Raw genomic sequence first — 16,212 nt, 5'->3', positions numbered from 1 at the left:
TAGGAAGTCCTTACCAGGAAAACGACAACAAAACCCTGGCCAATAAAACAATTTCCAAATCTGTCCTCCCACCAGAAAATAGGCAGTAAAATTTATTTTCACAGTGTAATTAGGAAATGGGGGGGGGGTGTTCCAGAAAAATAAAAATTCAAGATAAGTAAAGCTTATTCCCCTGTGCTATTAGTTAATACTTTTCTGAATTTATTACATACTCCTTCGCCTTGATTAAGTGAGTATTCTTGATGCCTGAAGGTCACATTTATAAAGATCCACTAATACACTCTGATGTTCTTAATGGACATTGGCGTGATTAAACTTATCTGCCCCAAATTAAATGGCCCCGAACCACAATGCTTTTTGAAGATTTTTTTCAAGTACCCATTCTGGATCTGTGACCTTCAGCTGTGATTTCCTGCGGGAATCAGTGTGTCAGCTTGGCACTCCTGTGTTTTAACCCAACATGTCTAATCTACTGTTGACTGCAAAACAATACAGTTTCTATGCAGTTTAATTATATACAGTTGTTAGAACTCTAAGTGCCAGAAAAGCAGATCATTCATAGAAGTGACCTGAGTCTTTTCACCCGCTTCATTAGTGGCTACGCTCACAACTAGCGAAAATTCTTAACTGTAGTCAAGTTCTTGATTCACAGGGGAAAAACTATAAATGCTAACCCTATGTAAGGGATAGAACCCAAAGCAACTCCCTATATGTTGTCCCTGATGCAGCCTGGACCTCTGAGTCCTCTGGAAAGCCTGGACTGGATCAGCATCTTCCTGTTTAGTTACATGTATTTAAAGTCAGTATTTCCTGTGATTATAATGCTAAACTAAGGAATGTATTTCCTCATGGCCGCCTTTTCTCTTCCAAGAGCACTGGCTTCTTTGCCTCCTAAAATAATCATTGTGTTCCTGACATATATTTTATTATTACTATAATGAGAATCCTAAATTGGCTAGCAGTATGTGAGAATGAGCTTCAGGAATCCTCCAGCCCTGGCGTGAGAAGCTTCTGTGAAGGATCCTGAATGATGAGAGTTATTTCTATGAAAATCTGTTATACTCTGATGCCCTTGGGAAGACACTATGGTATTGGGGCCTGTTTGGGCTTCTGAGAAGTGGCTGAGGAGGAGCGGAGCTAAGAACAATTTGTCAACTGGGAATAGAAGCGGGGAGATGAGGCAAACCAAGGCCTTGGGAAACAGCCAGATCCAGCGTCTGCCCCTCTCTCGTTTCTTCTTCCCATCAGCCAGTTTCCTGTGGTTATTTTTTGTTTTTTGAAGCAGGGTCTCACTCTGTCACCCAGGCTAGAGTGCAGTGGCATGAGCATAGCTCACTGCAGCCTTGACCTCCCTGGCTATCTTCCAGCTCAGTCTCCCGAGTAGCTGGGACTACAGGCTCGTACCATCACACCCAGCTAATTTTTTGTTTTATTTTTTGTAGAGATGGGGATCTCACTGTGTTATCCAGGCTGGTCTTGAACTCCTGACCTCAAACAATTCTTCTGCTTTGGCCTCCCAAAGTGCTTGGATTACAGGTGTGAGACACCGCACCTGGCCCCATTGCCAATGTCTAAGCAAAAACATTTTTGCTCAGAGAATGAAGGTAGAGTCTTAGCTCCAAGACTGGTGGCATGAAAGTCACCTTCCTACAGGATTTTGTTCTTTCTCCTATGGGGAAGGAGCAGCTGCTAATGATGAAACTTCTGTTCTAGCTGGACTCATGGTTCTTGAAGCTTATAGACTTTAAAAAGCAAACTGGCCAGACATGGTAGCTCATGCCTGTAATCCCAGCTCTTTGGGAGGCTGAGCTGGGAGGATTCCTTGAGCCCAGGAGTTCAAGACCAGCCTGAGAAAGATGGCAAGACCCTACCTCTACAAAAAAATGTAAAAATAAAAGACATTAGACAGATGTGGTGGCATGTGCCTGTGGTTCCAGCTACCTGGGAGGCTGGGGCAGAAGTATCACTTGAACCCAGGAGTTCAAGGCTGCGATGAGCTGTGATCGTGCCACTGCACTCCAGCCTTGGTGACAGAGTGAGACCTGTCTCTGAAAAAAAAAATAATAATAATAGCAAATTTGTCATCACTAAGTAAGTAAAATAAAACTCCATTCATTCTAATTCCACCAGTTACATGTATGTTTCTTTCAAAGGAGAATAGGTGGTTCTTAATAAGCAAAACATTGCATTGTATTCAACTTCTTGAAAAATTTGCAAGTAAAGCCAAAACAAACTACTTTAAAAAGTCAGAGCTCATGAAATTAATAATTGCTAGAGACTCCCTGAGCACATTAACAATTTCCATGTCCAAAAATTAGTCTTAACCTGTAACACTACTTTTGGATTTGTGAAAGATTACTTTTTGTGGTAGAAGCATTGAGGTTTGTTATTTTTTCTTAGCTCTGCTCAGGATAAATCTAAATTCTTAACCTTTTTTTAAAAAATGTCTTAATTGAGACAGGGTCTTGCTATGTTGCTCAGGCTGTTCTCAAACTCCTGAGCTCAAGCAATCCGCCTACCTCGGCTTCCCAGAGTGCTGGGATTACAGGCCTGAGCTACCATGCCCAACCTATATTCTCAACTTTCTATGTGCATCTATCTATGGCTGGTGCTAAAGGAACAAAGGAACAGATTGATTGTGGCAAAAATATAAGTATTTCTATCAGGTTGGCCTCTCTCTGTCACTGCCCACACAGTGTCCCTCCTCTAATTTTCAAAGGAAGTGAGGTTTTCCTCTCTGTCCATAAGAGAAGGGTAACACCCCTCTCATCCCTGATGGGACTGTCATACTGGGGAACGCAGTGGGAGTCCTATGTCTCTATGGGTAGTGAGGCTGCATTCTTACTGCTGGGGATGATGAAACTGATATGAATCAGAGCTGCCAGCACTTATGGAGTATTTGACCTGTACCAGACACTGCTAATAACTTCAAGTGAAATATCTCACTTGGTTAAATACAGGCTCATCTATGCCAGAATTTATGCCCTTGACCCTGAAGCCAGACTTTCTTCTGAAGGTCAGGGTGGAGAGAGGTGAAGCAATGTCAGACTCTCGGAGGTGGGATTCACACAAGTCCCAGACACACAGTGGCCCTTTCCAGCCATTGGCATCTCCCCTCCTCACCCCCACACTGAGCAAGGGTAATCATGTCATCAACACAGTCATCTGGGGGTGATGACAGTTGACTTCTGATCTCCCAGCTTAATTTTCAGCCAAATAACCTGCTTCCTAATTCCTTCTCTCTATATGCACTGTTCTTACAGTTGAAGCAATACACTTGGGAAGCCTTATCGCTGCCCAGGGCTACATCTTTCCAATCTCGGACCATGTTCTCACCATGAAGGATGATGGTACCTTTTATCGTTTCCAGGTAAGCCTGCTAGCTCCTCCTCCTGAAGAACCTTTTCTTCTCAACATCATCTGATCTCAACTTAGAACTACAAAGAAACCTAGAGATATTTGAGGGAGTAACCCTCACTCCTCATCAGCACTGGGAAAGCCAAGAGAACTTTCATCTGGACCATTGGGTGACCCACTTAGAGAATAGTAAAAGGCTGTCATTGAGAGCCTACCATGCCCTGGGCCCAGTTGGGCTGCTACAACAAAATACCATAAACTGGGTATCTTATAAACAAAAATATTTTACTACTCATGGTTCTGGAGGTTGGCAAGTCCAAGACCAAGGTGCCGGCAGATTTGGTGTCTGGTGAGGGCCTGCTGTCTGGCTCATAGAAGGTACCTTCTAGCTGCATCCCCACAGGGCAGACAGGACCTAGAGCTTATATCAGGCCTCTTTTATAAGGGCACTAATCTCATCTGTGAGGGCTTCAAAGGCCCCACTTCCCAGTACCATCACCTTGGGGATTAGGATTTCGACATGTGAATTTGAGGGGGACGCAGACATTCAGACCATCGTAGACACTTTGTACAGATTTCCTCATTTATTCTGAAAAGCACACTTTAGGGGGTAAATATCACCCATTTTACAGATAAGAAAACTGAAGTGCTCACAGAATTAAAGTGTCATTTAGTAAATCCAGGAGCACCCTTAATTTGAACCTAAGTGAGCCTGATAGCACAGACCTTGATCTTTCTACTGTCTCATGCTGCCTTCTCCGGAGTGAAGTTTCTATTTGCTACCTAATCACCCTCCCCACCCATTTTACATTCCTTCTCCCAGATTCTTCCCTAGAGGTAATGAGGGCAGAGGATACGGGGTTGAGTGAAGGTCTAACCAAAGGGTTTGGGAGAAGAGTTCTTCAGACTAGGTTAAAGGGAGAAAAGGAACATGGGCTTAGGTGCCCAGTAAGTAGTGCCAGCCTGACTTTTGTACTTAGACCTCTATTGTCTCAGGATAAGAATATATTTCCCTGTAAACAAAACTTCTCATTTTTGCATTTGTTTTGCTTACCTTACATTTTATTTGTCAATGCCTAGATTAAAATGTTGACTCACTTCAGCTGCATTAGAGAAGAGGAGAGCATTGTGGGGAAGCATCAGCAAGAAGGAGTTGGGGGAGAGCCTGCCATCAGGGAGGCTCCTCCCTGGATGTGGGAGGGAAGTGCAGGCATGGCACACCTATGAGCCCTGACACCCATGCTCCTTTGCAGGCTCCATACTTCTGGCCTTCGAACTGCTGGGAACCTGAAAACACTGACTATGGTGAGAACTGAAGCCACAGCCCACACTGTGTGTCACTTCTGGGTGTGCAGAAGACAAATGCTTGGTGTGGGCAACTGTGGTACATGGGCAGGAGGGTCCTTTCTGCTTAGTGCTTTCTCATATTGTTGCTTTATAACAAATTTTCTATTCCACATAACAGAGGAAGGCCCAGCTCACTGAAAGGTGTAGTCCTTGGAGGGGAAGCAGGAGAGGGAAGAAAAATCTTATCAAGGGTGGTCAGTATGTTCATCTTGGGGCCATGGAGAACCAGGATCCACAGCAACACTATGGGATGGTGACTTTTAATTGTTCTTTCCAGGGATAGGGCTTCAGGGAGGGCTGGATCAAGGGGCTACCTCTTCCTGGCCCTTTCTGTTCTCACAGACTTGTCAAAACTTACTAAGAACCTTTTGGTGTTCTTGATAGTTGCAATGTAGAAAAAGGAGAGAGACCAGAGACAGGTATACAGAAGTCATCCTGGACTAGGAAAATAAAGAGTGAGTGAAGCTGGGAGTTCTCTCTCTCCAGACGGGGACCTACAAGACTTCTTCTGCCACATACTCTCAATGGAGATTATTTAATATTCCTATATGCCAGTTCTCTGCAGAAGTTATATTATCACTATGCTTAAGAGAAAGAACCTGAGGCCCAGAGAGGCCACACCCTCACACTACCACATTGTCTGAATGCTCCCTTGATTGTAAGCCTCAAGGGCAGAGGCTGGTCCAGCTTGTGCATTCTCATATCTCCAGTGCATAGCCCATGTCTGAGGCAGAGTTAGTGCTCAGTAAATATCCACTGACAGTTCTGGTTCTTTATTGAAGGTGATCAACAGACACTCACTAGAGGGAGCAGAACTCAAACTCAGATCTGAGTGGCTCCAAAACCCATGCTTCTTTCACGGTCCTGTACGTGACATGCCTGAAGGTTGTAGCAGCAGCACTGCCCCTTTGCATGCATCATTGCTGCTGACTCAGCTGCTGTGGCAGTCTGGTCTGTGGCTCTCCTGGGGACTGGGACACTCAATGAGTCCTGCAGCTTCTTTGCAGAATTGTTTAAGACAGGAAGGCAGATGCAGCTGTGATGAGCGGGAGGGAGATGTGCAGCTAGGTGGTGATCAGGGGAGCCTGTCTGGGAGACCACTGGGATAAGATACAACCTTGGAGTCACATGTTCAAGCAAGAGGAAACTGACAACAGGGAGCCAACCTGAGGATGAAATACCAGTGAGCTGTTACCTACTAAGGCTGGAGTTGTTCCATGGCCAAGTGTGGAGGACATCAGTCATGCAGAAGGGCAGGCCCTGGGGCTGTCTGCTTGGCTATCCACAGGCCACCATGGGCCCTCTGACACTGTGCTGCACCCTGACCAATGTGATAAGTGGATCCAGGAAGGCTTCCGGCTGCAAGCGAGAGCTGCATTTGACTGCTCATGAAACTAGTGCTTCTGAGGCTGAAAAGACTGCTCATGAAAGCCCAACTTGGAATTTGAGTAATTATAGCTCAGTTCCATGCAGCAACGTGTGCCCTTGTAAATGTGAAAACCACTATTTTTCCAGGCAGTGGAGAGGGTGGGAGGATGGTCAGACCAGATACCTGGGCCCAAGTAAGATTAAAATATTTTCTTCCACAAAGCTTAGGCCATCTTATGCTGAGTACTAAAGGGCATCAGCGCCCTGTGCCTACAGGTGTTCTTCATTTCATAATTTTAATTGTGCATCATGAACAGGGAGAGAAATGACAGTTTGTTTCAGGCTCTCACTAAAGAAAAATTATTTTAAATTCCTGTGCCTCAATTATGGCAAATCAGAGGGAGAAATCAAGGTTCAGGATGCAGAAGTGTTCACCAGGGGCCAGGCATGGTGGTACATACCTGTAATCCCAGGGACTCGGGAGGCTGAGATGGGAGGATCACTTGAACCCAGGAGTTCAAGGCTGCAGTGAGCCATGATTGTGCCACTGCACTCCAGCCTGGGTGACAGAGGAAGACCCTGTCTCCAAAACAAAGAAAAACAAGTACTCCCCAGGGTTTCCAAAGCAGTTTAGTTACAAAATCAGGATGTATTTACCAAGAGAGAATCCAGCACAGTGAGCCCCCAGGATCAACCAGTTCCACTAGCTGGGTGATCTTGGCAAATGACTTAACCTCTCTGTGCCTCAGAGACCTCATGTTAAGATTAAAGTAGTAACAGCACTTGTCTCCTAGTGTTGTTTTGTTAGGATTAAATGAAACACATGTAAGGTTCTCTGAGTTAATACGGGGTGGTGGTTGATATCACTACTGGGGTGAGGTTAGTATTATTGCCACTGGGATGCTGGTTGATGTTATTATGACTGAGGTGAACCTCTCACCAGGAAGCATGTGAAACTGAAGCTAAGAATTCAATATAGTATGATTTAGACTGATGAAGTACCGGACACTTTCATTCAATCGACAAATATTTACTGGTCCCCACTCTGTCAAATTCTATGTCGGAGATTTGAATAAGTCACAGCCTTTCCCTGCAAGCATCCCAGGCTGGGAGAGGCAGCATGATGCAGGGAAGAAAGGCATGGTGAGGATCTGGCTTGAGTATTCAGATGTTTTATGTGATGAATGATTGAGAAGGCTGAATAGCTTGGGAGGGGTGGGCTTATAAAAAGGCCCTGGCCGTCAAGGAGAGACGTTTAGAATGGAGTCAGCAGTTTGGGGAAGCTATTGTGGGTCCCCAACAATGAACACACTTTCCCAAGTTTTTTCCCAACTTGGGAAGAAATTGGTTCATCTATAAGATGGGGGTAATAACAGAACCCACCTCGTAGATTTGTTATGAGGATTAAGTAAGCGGACTGTGGGGGATCAAGCAAGTGGACTGTGGGGGATCAAGCAAGCGGACTGTGGGGGATCAAGCAAGCGGACTGTGGGGGATCAAGCAAGCGGACTGTGGGGGATCAAGCAAGCGGACTGTGGGGGATCAAGCGAGTGGACTGTGGGGATCAAGCGAGTGGACTGTGGGGGATCAAGCAAGGGGACTGTGGGGGATCAAGCGAGTGGACTGTGGGGGATCAAGCGAGTGGACTGTGGGGGATCAAGCGAGTGGACTGTGGGGGATCAAGTGAGTGGAGTATGGGGGATCAAGCAAGGGGACTGTGGGGGATCAAGCTGCTACAATGGTGACCCTCTCACCAGGAAGCATGTGAAACTGAAGCTAAGAATTCAATATAGTATGATTTAGACTGATGAAGTACCGGACACTTTCATTCAATCGACAACCATTTACTGGTCCCCACTCTTGTCAAATTCTATGTGGGAGATTGAAAAATCACCATTGTACTGTGGGGGATCAAGCAAGGGGACTGTGGGGGATCAAGCGAGTAGACTGTGGAGGATGAAGTAAGGGCTGTGACTTAGTCAAATAGTCCCTGATATTCAATGGGCTCAATGGAAGCAGTAGCTGCTACAATGGTGATTTTTCCAGCACCTAAAACAATACTTGGCCCATAGGAGACACTCAGTACATTTTTGAATGAGTGACTGAGTAAATGGATTGGTGAATATCATAGAGAAAACTCTGCACTGGGCCTCAATTCTAATTCCATCTCCATCACTAACTAGCCCTTGAGTCCATCACTTCACTTCTCTGGGCCTCTAGTTTCCCCATCTGTAAATGAGGGGCCTGTGCTTCATGGTTGCCAAGGTTACCTCCAGTGCTAAAATGCTGTAATTCTAAAAAGTCATCAGAGAGTATGAAGAAAATAGAGAAATAAGTGAGTTATAGGTTCCCTAGTTTAGGAGATTGAGGTACATAATGATGTTGCTAGTAAAGGCAGAAAGTACAGAAAGGGGTCAGTTTCTTCAGTACATTGAAATTCGATAAGCTCAATTTTTTTAAAGAAATTCAATAGCACATATAATGCATGAATCTGTTCCCTTTATACAATTTTTAAATATGTTCCACTTTTGTTTGGTGACACATGGTGAACTTGAGATGGCAGTGGGTTTGTCTAAGTGAGATATGAGATATAGGTAAGGGTGCAATGCCAGATGTAAGGACAAGGAAATATAAATTTTTTGGTAAGAAATTAAATATCCAAGAGAAACCAGTATCTGAGCTTAAGACAGTTCCTCCAGATGCCCTCTTGTAGGGCTGACTGTTGTCACCAGTAGTCACTAGAGTTGGTTGGAAGTTAGAGCAAGCCCTGGTGAAGGCACTCTGGGATGCAGACAAGCCCCAGGGAGTTCTGTGCCAAGAACAGCCACATCCCACCTTCCTTGTTGTGGTGAAAAGATTTCTTGTGTGACTTTAGGCACAGGGACATTAGCTAGTAGCGTGTGACCCTGTGACTCATGGCCATCAGGAGTGACCCCAGCTCTGCATTCCATGTATAATACCTCACTTCACAACCCCCCTGCCCCATTTTGACCCAGCTGTCCCCTTTGGACATTTCTTGGGATGACTCTGCCTGCATAAAACCCATAGTCAAATCCGGGTTAGCCTTTTCTGAGTTTTACATTCGGCAAATGCAAAATACTGTCCAGGGCAGCATTGTCAAAGCAGCTGCCACCTCCAGTGACCTGCACTGCTCAAAGGTAATCAAGACCTGGCCCAGTGGGGCTGGTGACATGTCAAGCTTCCTGCCTGAGGTTGTCCCTAATTCTGCCAGGACTCCAAGAGACTGAAGGAGGTACTTTGTGATAGATCAGACACCCCTTTATCAGACCCAGTGAAGCACTATAGCTGCTTCGTTCATTGGAAAAGTTGGTAAGTAGAAAATAATTTTTAAAATGACATATGTACACCTTAAAGCACCTCATGGAAGGGTAAGATATACAAAGGAACACTCATCTGACAGCCTTGTGAGGTAGGACCACAGTGTCCTCTTTGATTATGAGCTGAATGATTTTAGTTTCTTAAATCAACCACACTCAAAATAAACTACACTGTTTTGGTGTCTTTAAAGTGCATCAAGAATGTAAAGACATTTTTGTAGTCTTTTGTACATTGGCCCCTCCTAGATTTTTATTATTTTTCTTCCTTTTTCCAGTTATCTCACCTGTATCAAATTCGCCAGCGACTGTCTTAGCTGACTCTCCTTCATTAAATTGTTCCAGATCATTCAACTGAGTTTTCATAGAAGCAACACTCTCTCTCTTTGCACATTAGTTTCATTGACACATGTAATATTTAGTGAACTTGTGTGATTAAAATAACAGATGTGCCTGACATAAGCAGATTTGGGAACAACCACAACTGACTCTTATGAGCATACAATTTGCCAGAAGTGTGGGCATGCCAGAGGGTAGGCTGCCGGCTTCCAGGCTCCAAAATGTCATAGGTATCAGTAAATTTTTCAGAACAAATGAAAGAAGTAGATTGATCCAGCAAAGAGTTGACTAGAGATCTCTTAGTAAAGAGATCTTGTTGTCCAACAACAAAATGATCACAGGTTCTCTCTGGCACTCCCTCTTGATCATTCTGTTGTTCATTTATTTATGCCATTCATCTACTGGTTTCCCTGGATTGTTCCACTTGGCTCTGGAGAAGGAGGAAGACATTGAAGAAGGAAAGGTAGGGAGAAGTGATGATGAAGGCCACGTTTGAGGACGAAACAGGGAAACCACGGGCCAAAAACCTTTCCTTAGCCTGGGTTGAGAGACCTAAATTGTCTTCCCTTTCCATAGCCTTTTTACTGTACCTGGCAAGACAGGCTCTGGTGCTAGGGACAGGGATGAAAGCTGAGCAGGACATAGCCTCTGCCTTTAAAGAGACTTCAGCCTAGAGCAGGGGACAGTCTAGTAAATACAGGATTTCAGTGCAATGGAATTTAGTTCCATGGTCGAGGATGTGTAGATGCTATCTGAAACACCAACCTGGGTCTTCAAAGATTAGTAGGAGGTTGCCAGATAGACAGAGGGAAGGAGAGAAGAGAGAAAGACCTTCCACAAAAAGGACGCATATACAAAGGAATGAATCTAAAAGAGTTTGGTGGCCTCCCAGTGCCTGCATGAGGGAGAAGAAGTTGACGAGATAAGCAGTGAGCGGATCATAAAGAACCATATTTGCCACCCTAATGAACCCAGCCTTATTTCTGAGGCCATTGAGGATTCAAGGCAAAGCTTATAGGCACAGGAGTAATGTGGTCATGTTTGTGAAATATCACTCCAAGTGAAGGATGTTCAGGGTGAAGCAGAGTAAGGAGGAAGAAGGGGAGTTGTCAGGATTGGAATATGGAGGAGTCTTCATCTGATCATGACTACAAAAAGATTTCTAGAGGTCAGGGGTCATGATGTCCACTTAGAAAACATATTTTTCCCAGGACAGTGCTGGGCACACAGCAAGGGTGGGCGGGCGGGATGGCTGGCTGGATGGATGGATGAATGGGTGAATGGATGGACAGATGGATGGATGTGCTTATAATTCCATTGTGCTGCTGGTTTTGTACATGTTGTCATTTCTTTTCTTCCCTTAGCCATCTATCTCTGTAAGAGGACAATGCAGAATAAAGCGAGGCTGGAACTGGCAGATTACGAAGCAGTAAGTATGATTATTTTCCAGGATATGAGAAGAGAGTAAAATCATATCTGTAGCTCCATCTAAGCTTATTTTTTTTCTTCTGTCCCGCTTTCATCCCTTTCAGACAGTGGAAAGGAAGGATCTATTTCTCCTCCTTTGTTCTCACCTCCTCTGACCATCACAATAAGATTGTATTTTTACATAAATAACTCTTAAAATTCAACAATAAAAAAATAAGCAGCTCAACTTAAAAATAGGCAAATGACTTAACAGATATTTTACCGAAGAGGACACAAGGATGATAAATAAGCCCATTAAAAGATGTTCAATATTATTAGCCATTTAGGAAATGCAGATTAAATCCATGGTGAGATACCATTATATACCTATTAGAATGGCCAAAATAAAAAATACTGATGATACCAAGTGATGGTGAGGATGTTGAACAACTGTAACTCTCCTGCATTGCTAAGGAGATAGCAATGGTACAACCACTCTAGAAAATTGTTTGGCAGCTTCTTATAAAGTTGAACAACACTTACCATATAACCAAGTAATCCCACTTCTATATACATACCCTAGAGAAATCAGAACTCATGTTCACACAAACACCTATAAACTAATGTTCACACAAGCTTAATCTGTGATAACCAAAAACTGAAAACAACCCAAATGCACTTTAACAGTTGAATGGTTAAGCTAACTGTGGTACATCCATACAATAGAATACTACTCTGCAGTAAAAAAGAATGAACTATTGATACACACAACCAGTTGAATGAGTACCAAGAACATTATGTTGGGTGAAAGAAACCAATCTCAAGCCAGCCATTCCATTTGTTGGACATTCTTGAAAAGATAAAACTATCATGATGAAAAGCAGATCAACGATTGCTAGGGCTTATGGATGGGGTAGGGGATTTTTGGAAGGTGATGGAACTGTTCTGTATCCTGATTGTGGTGGTGGTTGTATGAATCTATACATGTGTTAAAATTTAGATAATTGTACAGAAGGAAAAAAGTCAAATTTACTACATAATAATATTTTAAATCAAAATTTTAAATTGCATCTTTATACCCACTCCCCTCTCCTTAGTAACAGAGGCAGAATCTAAGGGTAAAATTCAATTGAGAAAGTAAGACAAGATGTATGTCACATGAGGTATCTACTTCCCAGCTTTCTTACCTTCCCCCTCTATCGTCCTTCATAAGATGGGACTTCTTGCAAAAATTAGAGGCCCCACCATCAAACTTGGGTCCATTCCCATTTGACAGAGCCCAGAAACCAAAGCACTTGAAAACTCATAGATCATTTACATTTTTTTTAAACTTTTGGTTGCAAAATTTTCCCCCAAAACTGAACTTTATGTAGGTCACAGAGAATGGGAGAAATTGCCTGAACTTTCTTGTACCTTCTACTTCCCTCTCCCTGTACGTCTTCCGAAGGATGTGCTGCTGAGCCGTGAATGACTGAAGGGCCAGCAGCTGTGGGAGGAGGGGCAACATTAAGGGCAGCAGAGAATCCTTCCCTGCATAGTCTAGCATTAACAGCATCTTCAGACCCACCCACCTCCAAAACCCCTCCTGCTTTCACTGCCTCAGTCTTTCAAAATGAGTGTGAGGCCCCACTCTGCCAGGCCTTACCTCTCCTTGGTTCATGTTCCCAAGCCTACCAAGCCAGCTGGGCCATCGCTCCCCTCTCTGCAGCCCAAGTGTGAATGTACATGCCATTGGGGAGCAGGACCTGTGCGTGGCCCTTCACCTCTTTGATCCCACTGGCATTGTGGACCTGTGAATGGGGTGCAGGGGGCAGAAGAGGAAGAAGCAGTGCAGCAGTTTGTCCAGAGCCTCAGGACCTGGATAGAGTTTGCATTATCAGATGATCATATGCTGGAACATTATAATCTCCCCAGATAAACCTTGGCCTGTTTGTTCTGTGGCTCTGGACATGCTGGGAGCCTGGTTGTGCCCCTGTCTGCCCCAATGTCCAGCAGTCACATCACCCTCCTTCAAAAGACTGCTGTTGTACTCTTTGTGCACCCAGTGCAAGTAGCTTTGACATGATGACGTTACTTCCTTAACACAACCTCGAGGAAAGGCCCAGACTGTAGAAGCCTGGGGCCCCTCCCTCCCATGTGTCTCTTCCCCATATTTTCAATGTTTTAGAGACAGGTCCCATACAGAAATCAGACAGCATCAACTCCTGCTGTATTTGATTCAATTTCTCTTATCTTGTCCCTTAATGTTCTGCTGTGGTATTTGTAAAGAATATGGCATTGAGGCCAGGTGTGGTGGCTCATGCCTATAATCCCCAACGTGGGCAGATCACGAGGTCAGGAGATCGAGACCATCCTGGCTAACATGCTGAAACCCGTCTCTACTAAAAATACAAAAAATTAGCCAGGTGTGGCGGCACACGCCTGTAGTCCCAGCTACTCAGGAGGCTGAGGCAGGAGAATCCCTTGAACCTGGGAGGCGGAGGTTGTGAGCCAAGATCACGCCACTGCACTGCAGCCTGGGCAACAGAGCAAGACTCCGTCTCAAAAAAAAAAAAAACAAACAAGGAATATGGCATTGAGATGTGCTCTCAGGTTGAAGTTCTGCACAAAAATGATTCAAAACCAAAACATTTTGCTCCCAGAATGCAATAATTTTTTATAAATTTTCTGATTACATATTCTTTTTATAAAAACAAAAATTCAAACAGCAAAGAAAGGAGAGAATATAACCCGTGACTTCCCCCCACCTAAGTTTTTTCTATGCATACATTTTTTTCTTTACAAAACTATATTAGAATCATACCATAAACATTACTGTGGCAGCTGCTTCTCTTTCCCCAGTCATTATACTGTAGGTATCTCAGGGTCCTTACCATGTCAGTAACTATAATCTACATTACTGTGTTTAATGGCTGCCTAGAATTCTATACTACGACTGTGTCACAGTTGATTGACATTGAGGCACTACCAATTTTGCTTCCTGTGAGCAGTGGAAGAGTCAAAAAGACAGTTTTTTAGAACTACTTGTGCACCAAGCCTAGGTAATAACTGTGAGCTCATGTGTGGTACTCTCCAACTGAAGCTCCTTTTATATTAATAATCCATTAATGAGGGTAATCAATTAGTGTTGGCATGAGCTCTATGAAAATACATAGCATAATATGGGCTCCAGCCTTGCATTCATCAGAATTAGGAGGATCATTAGGGTGCCTGTCAAACTCCCCTCCTCACCGCCCATCCTCTTGTTCTATTAGGTAACTCTACAGACTTAGAGAAAATACTTTTATTTTTCTCTAATGCCAACCCTCAATGACTTTTCTTTCTGTTTTTGGCTTTTTCTTTCATGAACATCACAAACATAGACACTCTCTTTGCGCCACTTTTTTTTTTTTAGACGGAGTTTCACTCTTGTTGCCCAGGCTGCAGTGCAGTGGCCGGATCTCGGCTCACTGCAACCTCCCCGCCTCCCGGGTTCAAATGATTCTCCTCTCTCAGTCTCCCAGGTAGCTGGGATTACAGGCACCTGCCACTACGCTGAACTAATTTTTGTAATTTTAGTAGAGACGGGGTTTCACCTTCAATGTTGACCAGGCTGGTCTCGAACTCCTGACCTCAGGTGATCCACCTGCTTCGGCCTTCCAAAGTGCTGGGATTACAGGTGTGAGCCACCGCACCCAGCCTCAGCCACTTTTGAATCCTGACATTAGAAAAAGCATGAAAGTCGGGTCCCCTTGGTTCTCCTTTCCTATGACCTTCCCAGCTCCCCACTGGAAGACGAGTCCTGAGAAATCCAGCCTTGGTTTTGTGCCTAGAGATACCAACAGGTGGCAAAGACTCGTTGTTAATTCCCCAATAGCCACAGACAATTTTCCCTATTTTCAGCAACCTTTGAAACAAGTGCTGTGTGAGTTGCATTCTTGTAAAACACATAAGAAGAGAGGAATCAGGTGAACCACAGAGACTTCAGACTTAATGGGTGTGTAAATGAATATTAATAGTTCAGCTCTGTACATCAGGGTCTGGTGCAAAATCAAATTGGATACATGTCCAGGGGATTTAAAGCAGGTCTTGCTATTCTGTTGGAAGTGACCAGAATGGATGGCTGCCTTATAATAAGCATAGGTGTCGATGTGCTAATTTACGATGATTAATGCCTTCTTGTTGATTTTCATTTCTCATTAGGAAAACTTAGCAAGACTCCAGAGGGCCTTTGCAAGGAAGTGGGAATTCATCTTTATGCAAGCAGAAGCACAAGTAAAGTAGGTGAACTTAATAGAGACCATTTCAGAGAGGAACAGACTCTGGAATTTGGAAATGGTGTGAAGGTGGGATTGTCAAAGTGAAGTTTCCAGATGGCGTTAGTATTTCTAATCTGGCATGAGGGCAACTGAGTAGAAATTAAGGTCAGGATGGATAAGTTTCACTTTCATAACCAACATTACTGTAAAACAATTTCAGAAATGTGTGTTTCCGCCGACAAGGGAGATCCTCCCAAAGGTAGAACTCTGGTTATAAGAAGGTGTATCTGTTTCCCCGAGAGATTTCCAGTTATTTTCTGTGCTCAAAGGCTGAAAGCCCGTTTTACCTGTTGGACTGGAGATTTTGTCTTCATAGGAAAACAAGTTGGAGTTTCAGGAAGAACAAGAAGTAGCCCGTGTCTTCTTCTCCCTGACAGGAGAGGAGTTAGAACCAATAGAAAAATAAGGCACAGAAGTCAGACAGTTGGAGTCCAAAATATCAGATTATTACATTAATTAAAAGCAAGAGTAAGGCTGGGCACAGTGGCTAATGCCTGCAATCCCAGCACTTTGGGAAGCTGAGGCAGGCGAATCACCTGAGGTCAGGAGATGGAGACCAGCCTGACCAACATGGTGAAACCCCGTCTCTACTAAAAATACAGAATTAGCTAGGCATGGTGATACATCCCTGTAATCCCAGCTACTCAGGAGGCTGAGACAGGAGAATTGCTTGAACCAGGGAGGTGGAGGTTACAGTGAGTTGAGATTATGCCATTGCATTCCAGCCTGGGCAATAAAAGCAAAACTCCATCTCAAAACAA

The 16,212-nt window shown here is 44.0% G+C and overlaps 1 protein-coding gene across 13 annotated transcripts in view; it reads left to right on the top strand.

The window, feature by feature from the left end:
• The window catches only part of RGS6 (regulator of G protein signaling 6), a 626,535-nt gene that overhangs the window by 514,304 nt on the left and 96,019 nt on the right, over positions 1-16,212 (top strand). For all 13 annotated transcript variants that reach the window (XM_050798808.1, XM_050798809.1, XM_050798805.1 and 10 more), the window contains exons 5-8: positions 3,264-3,370; positions 4,611-4,662; positions 11,111-11,175; positions 15,336-15,412. In XM_050798808.1, coding sequence (XP_050654765.1) covers positions 3,264-3,370; positions 4,611-4,662; positions 11,111-11,175; positions 15,336-15,412 — 301 coding nt within the window. The remainder of the gene's footprint in view (positions 1-3,263; positions 3,371-4,610; positions 4,663-11,110; positions 11,176-15,335; positions 15,413-16,212) is intronic.

Source organism: Macaca thibetana, chromosome 7, assembly GCF_024542745.1.
Source record: "Macaca thibetana thibetana isolate TM-01 chromosome 7, ASM2454274v1, whole genome shotgun sequence".
Lineage (NCBI taxonomy): Eukaryota > Metazoa > Chordata > Mammalia > Primates > Cercopithecidae > Macaca > Macaca thibetana.
Note: the sequence above shows the minus strand (reverse complement) of the source record. Positions and strands in the feature narration are given on the sequence as shown.